Source organism: Cyphomyrmex costatus, unplaced genomic scaffold (assembly GCF_001594065.2).
Source record: "Cyphomyrmex costatus isolate MS0001 unplaced genomic scaffold, Ccosl1.0 scaffold277, whole genome shotgun sequence".
Taxonomy (NCBI): Eukaryota; Metazoa; Arthropoda; class Insecta; order Hymenoptera; family Formicidae; genus Cyphomyrmex; species Cyphomyrmex costatus.
Genome location: NW_017276877.1, coordinates 187116 through 205473, shown reverse-complemented (window position 1 = coordinate 205473; position 18358 = coordinate 187116). Strand labels below are relative to the sequence as shown.

At 32.4% G+C, this 18358-nt stretch overlaps 1 protein-coding gene across 1 annotated transcript in view; it reads right to left on the bottom strand.

Annotated features, from left to right (window-relative positions):
- Positions 1-16533, bottom strand: part of LOC108774924 (fatty acid synthase) — a 35901-nt gene extending 19368 nt beyond the window's left edge. Inside the window, exons 1-10 of the mRNA XM_018541167.1 lie at positions 16499-16533; positions 15247-15440; positions 8927-9177; positions 6054-6285; positions 5393-5811; positions 4787-5080; positions 4327-4531; positions 4075-4235; positions 3505-3822; positions 2897-3396 (exon numbers count right to left, since the gene is read on the bottom strand). Coding sequence (XP_018396669.1) covers positions 2897-3396; positions 3505-3822; positions 4075-4235; positions 4327-4531; positions 4787-5080; positions 5393-5811; positions 6054-6285; positions 8927-9177; positions 15247-15418 — 2552 coding nt within the window. The 5' untranslated portion in view covers positions 15419-15440; positions 16499-16533. The remainder of the gene's footprint in view (positions 1-2896; positions 3397-3504; positions 3823-4074; positions 4236-4326; positions 4532-4786; positions 5081-5392; positions 5812-6053; positions 6286-8926; positions 9178-15246; positions 15441-16498) is intronic.
- Between the last annotated feature and the right edge of the window lie 1825 nt (positions 16534-18358).

The window sequence follows — 18358 nt, the reverse complement described above, 5'->3', positions numbered from 1 at the left end:
CAGAATATGAAACGAGACAGTATAAAGTGGTCTTGCTTCATGACAACGCTCGACCTCACATCACAAAACTCGTTAAGGAAACGTTAGGAGCACTTCGCTGGGAAGTGCTACCCCATGCGGCTTATTCACCAGACTGTGCCCCTTCCGACTACCATTTAAGGCGTAATCACACTACAGGTTGTGGGTCCAAATGCCGCACGACGCTCGAGCGAATTTGATCTTTGCACGGAGCAGGGAGGTGAAGGGGACAGTGGAAGGCGGAGACAATTCGAAAATCGGCCGAAGTTACATACACTTTATGTATATTCACTTTGTACTGGCACTTTTAATTAATAATATATCAGTTACTTTTCATAGTGATATATTATTATTAGATAAAAAGGATTAAATTTTTTAGTATCCTTTTTTGAACATGACTTGAACTTTTCATTTTTATGATTCATCTTTAGAGGCTATCCAGTTAGAGACCCATTTTTCGATGCTTTCATAAGCATTGAAGTGTTCCTCTGTAAGTGCGTATGCTATCGACCGAAATAAAGACGTAATCACACTATCGGTTGCACGCTCTGTTGCGATTGAGTTCACGACACGTTCTTTCACTAATAGCGGCCTCACCATAAGTATTTGAGAGCATTTGATGAACCTCGCAGCCGCAGATTTCTTCATATTGAAGCAGGAAATTAAATCCTCCCTCAAACGACGAGAATTTGGCTCGTAAACTGACATTTCCAATCGAGAATAACTTTATGATGCAGACACACATCGACTAATGTTTCTATTTAGGGGTTATGTTCAGGGAATGGAAGTAACTCGTTACTTGTAACGAAGTTACAGTTACAAGTTACTTTTTTGGTAACTTTACTGGTAACTGCGTTACTTTCTTTTTTGGTAACTGTAACGGTAACGAGTTACATTTTTTGGGTAACGGTAACGAAATTTACAGTTACTTTTGTCGTTACTTTGCACACGATTAAACACGGTCGATTGGATACATGCTATTTATAGCGCTTATCAATAAGATTTGAAAGCTCTTAGACATTCAGCCGTCATGATTCAGTAATTATTTTACACTTCTATTTTCTATGTAATACATAGGACATACAAATATTTCAGTTTGCTGCATATTTTACAGGTTTTAGAATTACAAAATTGTGTTTAAAAAAAATTAAAAAATAAATTAAATAAAAGTAAAATGAGAAGGATTACAAACCCAAAAGCGAAACAGTTTATTTCTAATTCGTCGACTCGCCAGCAGAGGTCTATGGATATTCGTAAAGTTTCTCGCAAGTGCTAAAATACGCGCATATCTGTATATATAGAATCTCGATTTAAGAACTAAAACAGGCGTCTAAGGTAGGCTTCCACTACATTACCTTACTGATGAGTCCAGTAGTGGAAGCCGGGACGAAACGCCAACTTGTGATATTCTTCGCAATTTTACTAAAATTAATTTTAAGTATTCGGTTGCGGCTGTTGAGGACTTTGTAAAGTCGAAACTGTCCGTATATACCGGTATTATAATAAATTTATATATATTTCTAACATCTATTATAAGCTCAATGTGTTCTTGACCTGGGAGGTATATTAAATTTAATTTGGAAATTTATTTGAGCGGATATTAATTTAATTTGTTTATACATTTAATTACATTGTCATCGTCGTTTTTATCGGAAATAAACTGTTTCATTTTTGGCTCGTAACTAGGGTGGCCAACTTTTGAATAGTTAATTTCGAGATGTGAACCTTAAAATTTCGGGACACATCCCCAAAATTCGGGACACAAGGTTAACTAAAAAAAAGAGAGAAAGAAAGAAAAAAATTACAAAACGTTATGGAGCACCTTGTAATACATAAAGCAATACGTGATCCCTTTATTAACTACATTCAATAAATAAAATATATATATTATTAAATTTATTCTTATTTATAAAATGTATTTATAAAATTAAATGACATAAAATTAAATCACAAAGAAATATAACAATATGTAATACAATACTTTAAAGCTTAAAACAATTTTTTTTGTGACTTTGCACATTTCAACATATTCTTATTCTCTAAAACATATTTGTAAAATTCTCGAAAAGTAAATGATTAATTTATCTTAATTTGTAGTTCTGCTTTTACATGTTCTATAAGTGATCTATTTCTGTTATCACTCCAGGTATTACACTGAGAAAATACACGCTCTGCTGAAGCATTTAAAACTGGGGAATTGAAGCTATAAATTGGAATACTTTAAGAAAATTCTTGTGAGTGCCTGAGCGGCTGTGGTCGGTGACGACACTGACGACGATGACGTCGGTGACAATAACTAATTTGCAGTGTGGCGTGTGATATCACTAAAATCGGGACAAATGGCGTCCCGCTTAGGGTACTTTCGGGACGCCTTTAAAAGAGTCAAAAATCGAGATTTCCCGCAAAATTCGGGACGGTTGGCCACCCTACTCGTAACCCTTCTCATTTTACTTTTATTTAATTTATTATTTGAGCCATTCTACATTGTTTTTTATTTTTTTAAATAAAACTATATATTTGTCAGTATTACATATAAAAAAAATGCAAAAGTACATTTTTAAATTGATTTTAAAAAATTAACGGAAAAGTAACGAAAAGTTATTTTTCAAGTAACGGTAACTGTAACGAGTTACTTTTAAAAAGCGATAACTGTAACTGTAACTAGTTACATTTTTTACTCGGTAACGAGTAACTGTAACTAGTTACTTTTAAAAAGTAACTTTCCATTCCCTGTATGTTGACAGATGCCCAAGTTTATTATATAACGTCTATGATCTATTAATTTCGATAACCACTTACCGCTAAAGCCATCTATAGGAAAACGGAAGCAAAGTTGTACACCTAATATATCTCATCTAAATTTTACGATTACGATTACCTGATTGATGGAGAAATCATAGGAGTTCCTCTGCTAACCGGAAATTCCACCGGTGGGTATAAGTTGGCAATTTGCGGCTGTAAACCACTATTATACAGCTTCCCAATTCCTTGGAGAATTATATCGTTCTTTTGTTCGGTGCATCGACTTAATATAAGATTTGTCACGTTTGGATGTAAGGAGTCTGTCAAGACGTGTTGCAGAACATCGTCGGGTGCGATTTCGATGACTATGGCGTTACTTGGAATTAATACCGTTGTTTGTGAAAAAAGAACTGTGTTTAATATACTTCGAGTATGATAGTCTGCCGATGATAACTCTGATGCTGAAGTGAACCATTCAGTGCGAGGTATAGAAGTGCTGATCCACTTTGAACTTCGTTTCTTTGGACATGATATTATTTTATTCAAATTAAGTAAAAGCTGACTCTCCGCAGTTGCGATGTAAGAACTGTGAAACGGTACGTTGCAGTTGATTTCTTTCGCGTAAATATTATTGATCTAAAAAAGAAATGCAACATTTGGGGCAAATTTAACATTTCAATACTTTAAAAACTTAAGTACTTTATTGTATGTCCATTAACTTATGTGAGTTATTTTTTACTTTACCTGTAGTTCTTTCATAAATTTTTGTACGGATTGTGGTGGTCCACACATAACGTTACTGTTCTTACTGTTGTGGCATACTATTTCAATATCCGCTGGACATTTATTTTTAAGGTAATCATAGTCGATATTGACAACCGCCATCGAGCAATGAATTATATTTTTTTCGGTACATGCCATACCGATAAAATATGCTGATAAAATAGTTTGTTCTATAGTGAGACATTCATCCGCATACGCGCAACCAAGTTCACTGGTAGAATGACCAATCATATAATCTGGAGTAATTCCTAAAGATGTTAGAAGATCTATTAATCCAATCTACAAATAAAATATATATGATTAATTTTAAATATACAGTTAGACGGTATATTTAAAACACCTATTATTGTTATAATAGTAAAATTAATGTTTAAGTTGTAAATTTAATCAATTTATTAAACAATCTATATCTAATGTAATATAACGACGACAATAAAAAGATTTGAATTTACAGTATGTGTTTTACTGGAAAATATATTATATGCAATATATATATTTATGTGCAACTATGGAAGATTGTAAATTCTTCACCTGAATAGCAACGAGTCCAAGAAAAGTATTTAATGCGTTTTCGCATTTTTCTTTTTCCATTTTTGTCAAAATGTCTATGACACTTATATTATAGGGCTTCAAAATATCTTCACATTTACTTATAGTTTTTGCGAAAACGTGAAACTTTAATAAGCTGCGACCTAAAAAGAATTTAGTTTATAGATTACACCACTTTGTGGCATATTTAAGATATGCATATTAATAATTAAATATGAAATATTGAATATTTACCCATTCCTGGCCATTGAGAACCCAAGGCTGAAAATATGAACCATACAGGTTTTTTCACTCTTTCACAATTTTGAATTTTCTTTATTGAATCTTGTTGGGAAGAATTCAATATAATGTACCCTCTCCATGGATGACCGTTTATATTATCTGCATGTATTTCGTGTAATAAGCGAATATACTCTACGTCTATTGGATGATTGGCAATCTATAATAATAAATTTTTTTAAATTCGAACTAAACATAATAATTGTCTTCAGCAAAGAAAGCAGCTTTGCAAATGTTGTAAAATATTTAAGATTATTCTTGTCTTTACTTCCTCATTAGATCTAAATGTATGTATTAGCCAATCATATTCAAAAGTTTTATAATAGTTGCAAAGCTGCTTTTTCTGCTGAACGCCACCATTGTCTCTAGATATTGGACATAAATATCAAAATGTTTTTGAAAAGTTTACACTAACGTCGTTTAAAAATAACTTCACTGATTCTTCTGTACGTCCAGATAATACGACGAGTCTAAGTAAGTCATCATTTGGTGTTCCGTTACTGATTTTCCGTTTATCATTCCACTTTAATAAGGTATGAGCATTGGCTCCTCCAAAACCGAAACTATTGATTCCTATGTAACCATTTTGAAGTGGCAGTGGTTCTTGGATAACACAAATACTTCCATTTATCAGGGCATTTATATTATTTCTTGGTGATGTGTAATTGATATTTGGTGGAACAACGCCAGTTTCGAATGCTATTATTACCTTTAATAATGGATAATAATATTGAAATGTATAAACTTTAATTATTCGTCAGATACTAACAAGTCATACATTATTTATGTGTCATATTAATTTTAATAAATATCGAATTTGATGAAAGGTTTTAGTATTTTTCTATAAGTAATTGTGTTCGAATGCCTTCAAATATAACTTATCGATAAAAATTTTTACAAAGAATATATTTTTTTGTTCATGTGCATATGTACATACATATACAAATATATTGTTGTGCGTAACATGAAAGCAAATTTTATAATAATAGGTGAAAGTAGAGGCTACTTATTCTAGACAAACCTTAGCGATCTGATTAAAACCACTCGCAGGTTCGCTATGACCAAGATTAGATTTTACGGAGCCGACCATTAATGGAGTTTCTCTATTTTTACAAAACATATTATGAATAGCTTGAATTTCTACAGGATCGCCAACGCTTGTAGCAGTACCGTGTGCTTCTATATAATCTAAACTTGATATCGGTATTCCGCATTCATTATAACATTGTTTTAGTAGATCATATTGCATTTGTGCTGACGGGTGTGTTATTCCTTCTTCTGTGTAACCATCGCAGTTTACTTTTATATTCCGACATAAGGCATAAATTCTCTTTGCATTTTTCGCCTTTTGGAGGTATGCCACTCCCACCGTTTCGCTACGCACGTAACCGTTAGCAGCTTTATCAAATGGTTTGCAATAACCGTCGGGTGATAAAACACCTGAAAGATATAAAATATGACATTCCATTTTAATAAACCTCTCTTGATTAAGAAATTATCACTTTCATCCATGATAAAGTAATAATATTCTGTTTATGCTTCGTTGAGATGACATTGCTCGTTGTTTATTTATTTTTTGTAAATAAAAACTAGATTTTATACGTAACACATTGTGTGCGTAAGTAATAAGAGAAAAGAGAGTCTCAATAAAAATATAAAAGTTAATATTTTAACAGAATTACCAAGCCGAGCAAATTGCAGGGTAGTATTAGGTTTAAAAAGTAAATGTGCAGTTCCAAATATTGCGTCTTCGCATTTGCCTGTCATGATATAGTCATAAGCAAGGTCCATAGCATAAATACTAGTACTGCATGCTGTATCGATGACATAAGATGGTCCTTTCAGATCCAAGTAATACGAAATCATATTTGCCGCTGTAGATTTGTGGCTCCCAATAATATTCAGACCGCCTAACTGTTATAATTGCAGAACGTATACCGTTATAATTGTCATGCATGAATAATAGATTCTGCAAGTATCTTCTCAAGAGTTTACATTAGTTCGCAATTTTCACATTTTACTTTTAATATAAAATATAAGTATATAAAAATTATTACAGATATTAAGTAAATATATTAATATAAATACGAAGTAGATCATGCATGCATGCATATAATATAAATAGTACGGATTCACTAAGCAATGACTTATTGTAGAAATCAATCAATTTATTCTTGCAAAATACAGAAAGAAAATGATTAAAATCACAAAATTTTAAATGCCTGCTTTATCGCTGCAACGGTCATAATGATTTTTTATACAAAAATCAGCAAACCAAAAAGGCACATTTTGTGTGAAATACAGTTCTTACGATCAAATAGCTAAATATGAACTCTTGAGCGCTCTTTTAGGTGATCTTACCCCATCCATATTTACTGATCAGTTTAAATTGATCTATTGATCAAAGAGCCTGTCTTGCGGAATAAGTTATACGAAAGCGGAAAAAGTCGATATGATTTTTGTCTATATGATTATCAGGAGACGCGGATAGTGTCTCCGGTCATGTTCAAAAACTGAAAGACACTACAAGTCTTTTATCCCGAGCTTACAAGTCCATTTTTGGGGGTTGCATAACTACTAAAATATAAAAAATTTTGAATCGAACGTTATATGTCCTGAAAAACGGCACGAGTAATTTGAGCCAAAAAAATCTAAAATCGATCAAGCCGTTTTGGAGATACAAGCGGTCGCAAAGAGGTGATTTTAATGAAAAATTAAGAAACGTCTCTTCCTTCTCCTTCTTCTTCTTCTTCTCTGTCCGCATTCAAGATCGTATTAAAACTTTCTCTAATATCCCCTCTCACCTTTCACTCACACATTCACCATCTTCGACCGACCACAACCCCTCACCATTCCCCTCCCCCTCTCCCATCACCTCTCTCTTTCGCCGTATTTCACTCTCTTTTATATGTATAATATTTTAAATCATTTTTTTATATATTTGTAATATATTTGTACTCTAAAAAGTAAGTGATATCCGAAAAAATTATATCATAAAAATGAAAAGTTCAAGCCATATTCAAAAAAGGATACTCAAAAATTAAAATTTTTTTTTATGTAATAATAATATATTACCATGAAAAGTAACTGATATATTATTAATAAAGATATGCCAGTACAAAGTAAACATACATAAAGTGTATGCAACTTTTGGCCGATTTTCGAATCGCTTCCACCGCTGTCCCCCTCATCTCACCGCCCTAGGCGCAGATCAAATGTTGCTCGAGCATCGTGCGGCATTTTTGAGTATCCTTTTTTGAACATTGCTTGAACTTTTCATTTCTATATATTTCACAAGACACGCAATTCGTTCGATTGATAAATTCAAACTGATCAGTAAATATGGATAATGCTATGTGCGATTCAATGTTTATTTATATGTTTATTTACTTGAACGATTAGCTGTATATCAACAAGCAGAGAAGTCATGAAAATATTCGAAGTGTGTCTTAAAGCAATTTATTTTCCATTATTAACCTATCGTAACCTTAAATGATCTTCAATTATAGGTCACTGTATTCTTCTTAAAATGTTCCATATCTCTCAGAATGTAAATAAAAAAATATCCCATTAAAAAAAAACAGATTTGACCTTTGTCTATCGTTTAAGCCTCCACCTACAAAAAAATTATTTAAAAAAATCACATTGCCTTTCAAAACCGAGCAACTTTTGTTTCATACTTTTCCTTCTATATGTTAAAAACAAGCAAATTATTCAGGTGACCTGTTTTAAATGTCTCACCCTGTATAGTATAAATATGTGGTATATTAAACGTATATGACATGGTTGTAACATAAGTAGGCAATAATAATACCTATTAATTTAAGAAATGGTGCCGCACGTGAGACAGAAGATTCATGATCCAGAGGTCTCGGTTTCGAATACTATTAAGATGTGTTCAAATAAAAAAAATGATAATTATATTATTCGTTTATGTAAGATGTTTACAGGAGATCTAAATGTACGAGATTCGACGAATATTAGTTCCGTATAATTTTGGTTGCAATGGTTTCCCGTTTATCAAATAAAATTTGAATCGGATGGAAAATAATGTAAAAAAAAACGAATGTGTATAATATTATAACAATTATTAGCTGGATATCACAACTAAAATTATCAGAATTGATGTATGTTGTATTTATTATACTTAGACTTCTCGTAAATACCTAATTTGGACGTAATGTATGTTTATTGAGATACAACGTATTTTATATCAAGATATTTTTATAGAAACGTACAATTTGAGTGATCGGTTATAAATCGTATCTTTTATAAAAAAAAATTAATTAATTTATAATGAGTTAGATATGTAAAACAGATGCCTGAAACATCAAGCAATAAAATATTTCAAATGTTATCTAATAGAAAATGTCTTAAGTATTGTAGTTAAATGTTACTAATTCGGCAACTTTTTTTATCTCCCCTCCTCTCTCTCTCTCTCTCTCTCTCTCTCTCTCTCTGTGCGTGCGTGCGTGCGTGCGTGCGTGCGTGCGCGCACAGACACATAAAAAACCTTAGCGTGCGTATGTGTTTACATTTACTATCTCTTTTTTACCTCCGTTTCTATATACAACAAATCCGTTTGTGCTTCAACTATAGATATCCCTATAATTACAGCAGTATTTTTTCCTCGTAATTGCTTCGGATTGATCCCCGCATCGATAATTGCTTCATAAGTACTTTCCAATAACAATCTCATTTCAGGTGACAATAAGTGTGCTTGTTCAAAAGATAATCCAAAAAAATCCGCATCAAATTTTTGTACTTTATTGATAGTACCCATACGACGTGGAATGTCTTCATGCTCTAAGGATAGATATTCACGTAAGCAGGATTCAGCATGTATTTGAAATACTTTTATTTGCAACATAATTTTTGTAATACAAGTGCATTTTATATTTTGTATTACACAGCACTGCTCATATAAATGTATTATATATTTTGTATTTAACATTGAAAAATTGAAAGTTTTATGTATTTCGTAATTTAAATGACAAGATCAATTGTCAATCTTAATATTTGAAATACAAGATACTGTAACGATGCCCCCCTAAAATGCATCGTCCCTATGTGGTGCCAACGGAAGTAAGGGCAAGGCGCCTGTACATAGTTTAACAATAATTCACAGGGACAGCAGCCGCCGAAACCGCCAGTCTCGTCGGAAAATGCCGACCGTCGCCGGGGACCGCCGATCAGAAATCTTCTCCCACGAGAAGTCGATAGGCGGAAAATATCGAGACCGACCGGAACATTGAGAGCGAGACTGGCGGTCTAATATAAAATACCATGTCAACGACGTTCCGGCGCTATTCCTGGCCAGCTCTTAGCACAGATTACTAGCACCAGCTCTTAGATCACGCTCCGCTGCTCCGAATCCGCTTCCTGGAACGCGCTTGTCTCCGACGAACCTACGAGGTCGGGTGTACCCTGCCTCCGCCGGGAGTTCCCGGCCGTCGATTACCGGATCCGTTTTCCTGTTCCGACTGATTTTATAATTGCGCGACGCGCCGCGAAATACTATAAAACTTGCTGGCGTATACCCGCGTCCATCGTGTTATTAATAGTCACCGCCTTGTACACGACCCGCGCCGTAAATTATCGCGAATCAGCGAGCGACCGAAAAACTCGCGACGTCAGCAGGACCGCCTCTCCGTACGCGCAAACTACCGAATTCACGCGTCCCGGTACCTGCTGACACCTCGCGACCGTCTGTATATATTCCGCGCATTTAGGATTAAATATCATTGTATAGTATTGTCCGCGTCCGTTTTATTATTCGTTCCGTTCTATATCATTGTTTGCGCTTTTTGCATTTATATCGTTTTTTTTTTGCTTTTATACTATATCTTTCTGTGTTCTCTTATTTTTACTTTTATCTGTAATAAATTGTGTTCGTGTCTCAGCTTACGCTTATATTATTTCTTATTCTTATTTCCGAAATACCGATCCAACGCGAATACTCCTCCTGCCGAACCTTGTTGTACGACACGCATAATTCGACGAGCTAGTCCGAGTACAATATCAGGTAGTTACAATACTAAATACTTTCAATTTTTCGTTATTAATATTGAGAAAGGGGAACTTCAGAAATAGGTTTCTCGGATTTAAATGTCAATTTTTTTGATAACTCTACAAGTCAGAAAAGAATTTATATATTTGGGTATTTTTCCACATAAGCCTTAGTTTTTGAGTTTTTAAATTTTGAAAATTGGCTGTGTTTTAGACTGTGTAGATGCGAGCTGTTCCATTAACATACAAAAATTATTTACGACGAGAGAGTCATGAACTCGCTCCTTCGATTTCCAACCCAAGCCAATCTGTTTTGTACAAAACATATTAATTCCTTGACCGATTTTTAAAATTTAAAAAGGACCCCGCACTAAACAAATGGAAAATGGGTTTCAGTGGATTTGGCTAAAATTTGAATATGATGTAGTTAATGTGGTCCTGGAAAAAGTATGAATGGGCCCAAAGCTCAATAATGGCAAGTTTCCGAGTTATTCAACTCTAAAGTTAAATAAATCTGTATTTTCGGCCCACTATTTTTAAATTACACAGTCACATAAAATTAAGAAAGTGGCATGTGCCAAAGACTAGACCTATGTTTTCTTAGGTATTTTGACGTGCTGAATCCAAATCAGGGATCAAAATTGACCGCCACTATGTCAATTTTTTTTAAATCGTGAAAAACCACCCTTGAAAATGGAAAATTCCATTGTAACTGCATTCAGCGTTAGGTATAAGTGTGGAAACCGACTGAAAATGACTGCAACATCTAACTTATATGTATTTTGGCGTGCTGGATCCAAATCCCCGGTCAGAATTGAACATCACCACACCATTTTATTTTAAATTGCTTATTATTGATACGCACGCATAACACGCATAACAGTATTGCAATCGCTTCTCAACGCATCAATAACTCATAAGCCAATTATCAAATATCATTTACACATCTACTCTTAGGGGCTCTAATTTAAAGTAAACGCTACCTTACTTTACTTTACTGCGAGAAAGGAACTCCACAATTCTGACCGCGGATTTGAATTCAGCGCATTAAAATACATATCAGTTGGATATTGCAGTCATTTTCAGTCGGTCTCCACACTTATACCTAACGCTGAATGCATTTACAGTGGAATTTTCCATTTTCAAGGGTGGTTTTTCACGATTTAAAAAAAATTGATATAGTGGCGGTCAATTTTGATCTCTGATTTGGATTCAGCACGTCAAAATACCTAAGAAAACATAGGTCTAGTCTTTGGCACATGCCACTTTCTTAATTTTATGTGACTGTGTAATTTAAAAATAGTGGGTCGAAAATACAGATTTATTTAACTTTAGAGTTGAATAACTCGGAAACTGGCCATTATTGAGCTTTGGGCCCATTCATACTTTTGTCCAGGACCACATTAACTACATCATATTCAAATTTTAGCCAAATCCACTGAAACCCATTTTCCATTTGTTTAGTGCGGGGTGCAACTACTACCTATGTAACTACTGCCTATGTGGAAAAGTCGCCAAACACGAAATTTCTTTTCCAATCTGTACAACTATAAAAAAAATCGACATCCCAATCGAAGTGTACTATTTCTGAGATTCTTTGTGAGATATAAAATATCTTTATATTCTTCCATAAAATATAAAATACAAAATGTTTTCATGTACCCCGCTGAAATATGAAATACGAAATACAATTTTCTTACAAAAACCATTTTTCAAATAAAAATAAATATTTTATGTTCTTTATCATTTTATAGTATATGAAACCTCAACAAAATTTCCTTTTTAAAAAGGGAAAAAAAGGCGTCGGTAATTGTTCACTTTAGGGGAGCCACCTCCAATGACCTTGACCTTGACATATGTTGTCAAGGTCATGACCCTGAGTAACCTCCAACAAGTTTTAGCCGTCGCTCCCCTTCGTTAAAAAGTTATTAACAATCATAGTTTTAAAATTAACATATGATATATAATACATGTATGCTATTAAGTACTATTCTACATATGTCGGGGCAGACCTCTGTCGACGGTGTGGATTCCACAACGTCGACAAAGGTCTGCCCCGACAGTACAATCATAGCAACAGTATAATCATAGAAGTCGTGTGCCCCTTTGCAGGGAAGGGGGATGAAAGTTACTTCGCGTGGAAAGTTTAACGTTTCTGAATACGGAAAGGTGTAAAATAGTACTTAACATCATACATGTATTGCAGAAATAATTCAGAAGTATTCATAATTATATATTTTATTATTATTGAATAAATTATTCATTGATCGCGATATGGTGAGTAAAAACGAGCCATTATATCAAAAAATATATACATCAATACTTCGCTTGGAAGTCACGCTGTATAATAGAAATAAAACGTAATTTTTCAAACTTTTTTTGATTATAACTTTTTAACGAAGGGCGAGCGACGGCTAAAACTTGTTGGAAGTTACTCAGGGTCATGACTTTGACTACATATGTTAAGGTCAAGGTCATTGGAGGTGGATCCCCTAAAGTGAACAATTACTAAGGCGTCATGTGTACTATGTTTAAGTCACAAAAAACCGTTACATATATTATTACAGTTTACAAAACATAAAATGAAATCTCTAAATTACACCATTTGCGAAAGGAATATATTTTCTTGCCACATATATGTAACATATACTTTATTACAAAAAGAAAAAACTTAGCACTGATAGACATAGAATAGACATAAGAAACCATAGACCGAGCGTAAGCCTGCGGGGTAATGATAAACGGGGTAAGAGGAAACAGCGGACGAATTCGGCTATTTCTGTAGATCGGCTCGGGTATGTTCGAGGTTACAGAAAAGAGTGTATGAATCTCAGCGATTTTCAATTCAACATCTATTATTATAAAATGCATTCTTTTATATATAGAAATAAATACAAGATTCATTCTTTATTACTTTAAGTTCAACACGTTCAAGAATAATTTCAGTTTAAAGGTTAGATTTGAAACTTAATTTATTTAATTAATTAAATAATTATTTATTTAATTAATTAAATAAATATTACTTAATATTACTTAATTAATTTTTTTTGTAAATGTAAATATAATGCAAATGTGATGATATGTGATAAATGAGAATAAAAAAAATCTGTATTATTTTTGTAGAAACACGTTTTAATGAACAAATATTAAATCTCTCTTCCGTACAATTGATAAAGAATAAACAAACAAGAAAAAGGAAGCCAATAACATATTAAAATCTAAAGATGATAAATTAAAATTCACGTATTTAAAATTCTGTAATTCTTATGTATTATTACGTGATTTAACAAATATTGAATTTTTTTATGACCGTACAATTGATAAACAATAAGCAAACAAGAAGAAGGAAGCCAATAACGGTCAAAGCTGGATCACAAATGCTTATTATAATTATGTTTTTTTTATTTTATATTTTTTATATTTAATGTTTTATTTTATTTCTGACAGACGCTTCTAACCTTTGTACTTTCAAATACTGACACATGAGATAATTCAAATAATGACACATGCCGAATGTTTCCGAATCTAACCGAAGTTTACCCGACTTATAGTAGCAGCTTACGCTCGGTCTATGGTTTCTTATGTCTATGCTGATAGACCTCAAAATGTAATAAGTGAATGTTGCATAAAAGAAATGAATGTAAATTAATGTTTATTTATAAATTAACATAACTCACTCATATATACTGTTGTAGCCCGCGAGTGCTACCACAATTAAGTCTCGCATTTCAGCCTAGCAACGAGCTGGCGGAAATGCAAGACTATTACAGCAAAGCAACCTTTGCATTTCGGCATAGCAACGACTTGCGGAAATGCAGGGTTGCAAATTCCATAACGCGTGCGGACAACGATCACTGATCGAACGCAAGCAATGACCGCACGCACATCGAACAATTATTAATAAAAAGCAAATCTTGCATTTCGACAGGACAACGAACTGCCGAAATGCAAGAGGACGAAGTCCGCGTTGCACACGGTACGAATGCCGCTAGTTCGATGACTCCGCGACGCATATATATTCGGCGGTCTAAGGACTGGCGGGAGAGTCTTGTCATACATCTAAACGTAACGATACGTTACGCGCGTCGCGAGAACCGAGTCATATTACATCCGCGATAACGAGTGTCGCCGACCGGTCTAAGTCACGAGCGAGGACTTTAACCCGAATATATTCTTTAATTAAATCAATTCGACAATTGTAACCAACTATTCGAATTGTAACATAAGCAATTAACCACCAAAGTGTAATCATTCAATCGGGTAATTATAATAATTAAATAAAGGGTTACGATTACTTGAATAAATGTAATCAGTGGTAATAACCACTCGAAATTGTAAGTGTTATAATAAATAAAAGGGGTTATTTTAATAAAAGTGTGGTGCAGTGTGTGTTTGTTCTACGACCTTGACCACTTTCCTCGTTTTCCTCGTGGGTTCCAACCCTTTGAGCGGATCGAATCCCAAAATAATATCTTGTTGCACCGAGAGGTACAACAATACCTAATCCTGTAACCTTGATTTTTTGTAAAGCAATAATATTTAATTTTTGCGGAATATTGCTACAATATTGTGGTAATGTTTCAGGTAATATTTCAATTTTTTATAATAATGTAGCTGCAATATTGTTACAATATTTCGTACATGCAGGCAATCGAGCTGTAAATAATTGATAGGTAAACAAGGTTCTTCCGACATTTCAATTTGGGGTATACAATTATATATTTATTTGACAACAAAATATTTTGTTGAAAAATAGATATGTACGAATTAATACGTTTAGTTCAGAAGAAGTAAAATATATTTTATTTTAATCAATAGAGCATGAATGTAAAAATATAATGTATAATATAAATATGATTTAATTACCCATTTTCCATCGACCATGATCTGCTCTTAGAAGATCAATTTTGTTGAATAAATTTTCTCGTAATTCATTCATGTTATCTGAATTAGGAAATCTGCCAGCAATGCCGGAAATAACGATTTCCTCGCCGGAATCAATATTCTCCCTCGATTTACATGTTTCTTTGCTATCCATGACTGTTATATACTCGGATAATCTAGAAAAATGCTATGTATTTTTATTTTATGTTAGTTGAGTGTGTGTGTGTGTGTGTGTGTACATACAAGATTATTTTTTTAATTAAATTAAGTTAATCGCTTAAAAAATTAATCTTTTTTCGTTAATAAATGCATAAATAACTTGCACTAAAATACTTTATTACGGTTGCAGTTAACATGAAAGTTAATTTCCCAATAATAAGAATGAATTAAAATTGATTAAAATTTTTATGTGTATTTTAAACGCATATATTGAATCAAATTAAACAAAAAAATAATTTTTTTAAATCTTATTTTTATTTTTATCTAATTTTTTTAATATTATATCTTAAATCTCATAAAACCATAAGAAATTTAATCAATAAGAATCAAAGCTTTTGTAATTCTGCAGCGTTACTTGTTACTTATTATTTTTTTCAAGAAGTAACGCTTTAAAAAATAACTGTAAGAGTAACAGAATAGTATTTTTTTCATTCCCCGCTTTTTAAATAGCAAAGAGCATAAAAATATCTTCATGCAATTTCTATAATAATAAATAAAAATGCATTCGGATTAAAAAATATTTATTTTAACGTTAGGGAATGTGTAGCTATTTCTGAAAATTTGAATCTGAATGAATATGTAGTATATAAAGTTTATGATTGTTTTTATATTGAAATACATATATTTTTCTTTAATTCAAAAGACCAAGTAACTGTTAAAGGTAAATTGCATAAGGAATTTGGATAGAAATAATGATTATTAAGTAGATATTAAGAACAATTATAAAATAATTTTCATTCAACGTTATTTAAATAAAATTTTAATTAACAAAAACAGTGCTTTTAAATAAAATATTTTTTTTTCTTCTTTTTTTTAAACTAAAGAAAGTACAAATAACTACACTAGCGAGATCATCATACTCATAAGATTTATTTAACTCCTTTTAATTATTAAAAGTTATTAAATTTTTAATTTTTACTTAACTTTTGACTTATTATTAAATGGTTGTTCTCCAACCTTCAATTTATTTTTATTGTCTAAGTTTTAGATTTTTATGTATATCGGTTTTAGTTACCTAGTTTAATATTCGCTATCACTGTAGAATCGTTTATGTTGCAGGTGAAGAATAACTTAGCACTTTCATGATAAACCATTCTTTATATACGCATCACCTTGTATAATATAGGTTACTTTGATTATTTACATTGTTGTTTAAAATTTAAAATTAATTAATCGATGACTGTTACATATAATAAGTTCAAAGTCCTAACACATCCATATATTGAATATTGTTCTGTAATCTTTTTTAAAGTGTTTCATTAGTAAATCAATGTATCTCATAAAAGTTTCTAATGTTTTTATACGATGAAATTGAAGTACCGAGAGATAGGGAGAGAAAGGGAGACCTTGACGTGTCCAAAATTTTAAGATTAGTCAACAATGAAATAAAAGAGAAAAAATGTTGAAAATGTAATTTTTCACGTATATAACCGGACATTGTCAGTAAGGTTAATGAGCACGATTTCGTCTCTTCTCTGAATACGTATCAGGAGACCATCTCTTTGATATCTTCTAACGAGATTGGTTCTCCCTTGGTGAGGAGGTTTTTCAAAGGAGTGGCGACGCTAAAGCCTCAAGGTCCACCCTACGATTTTAATTGGGACTCACCTTCCCCCTTGCTTTAAGACCACACGACTTCTATGATTGCACGAAGTCGAAACTCACATGCAAAAGTACAATTATGGAAATCGTGTATCTTTACGTAAAATGATTATTGTAAAGCGTGTAAAAGACTTAATGGTTATTTTGCAATACATATGTGTAAAGGAATAGTAAAAAGTATGTTGTATACTTGTATAGCAAAATACAAGTGCTTTTCTCCTGTATTGTTTGTTTAATTAGTTGTCTTATATATTCCATCTATTTGGGATATACGGCATTTTTAGCGAGCGGGATGCTATGCCGCAGCACAGACGCTCTATTTAAGAAGTTTTTATTAATTTTAATTATATTTTGCATTAATGCATAAATGTTAATAAATCTTAAACGTTTAAAGATTATTTTCAAAGATTTAAAGCTATTTAAAAAAATTTTATTAAGTCCAATTTGTATTCCAATTTTCATTCTGAACAATAAAAATTGTCATATATAATATTGATAAACAAATGCAAGTTACGTCGTCATTTTACATTTTATTTATAGACTATTTGTGATTTTCTTATGAATTATATGAGTGGCTATATTACCCCTCTCCCCCCCTCTATGGGATAAATGGCAAAAATGCAGGGGTTTGAAAAAGTTATTTTTTAATATGGAAAATAAATTATTTTGGATTTTTAATATTTTTTTTACAGTAATAGATGATACGAAGTTTTTATGTATATAATTAATTTGTTTTAAACATAGTAAATAATAATTGATAAATTAAGTTTTTGATAGGTGCGGCATATATACCGGGTTTACCCTACACATATTTTAAGCTACTCTATGACGTTTTGAAAGAATTTCCACCCCTTGAATTTATGTACTAAAAAAAGTCTTGACATTTGAAGTTCGTTATGTCTTTAAATTACAGAGGGATAAAATGTATTTTTTTTATATTTTCGGCAACTGTTTTACAATTTTGTTGAGAAATTTCACACCTTGCTGATTAACGAATTGTTATTTTTTGTAAGGTGCGCAGTTTTCTTGTGAATTTCTTTCTCATTTTTTGAAAATTATAAATTTTGGATAAAACGTATTTTGAAATTTTACTCTCCATATACATATAAACAGACATTTGGGACCCCCATGGATTGAGCGCTATCTACTGTCAAAGCTCATTTAGTGCTTGAATATTTGGAAATCAGTGCATTGAAGAAATTGGGAGTTGAATGACCTTTTTAAGATATGTTTTTTGATATATGGACAAAGGCTGTTCCATATGAATCGGTAG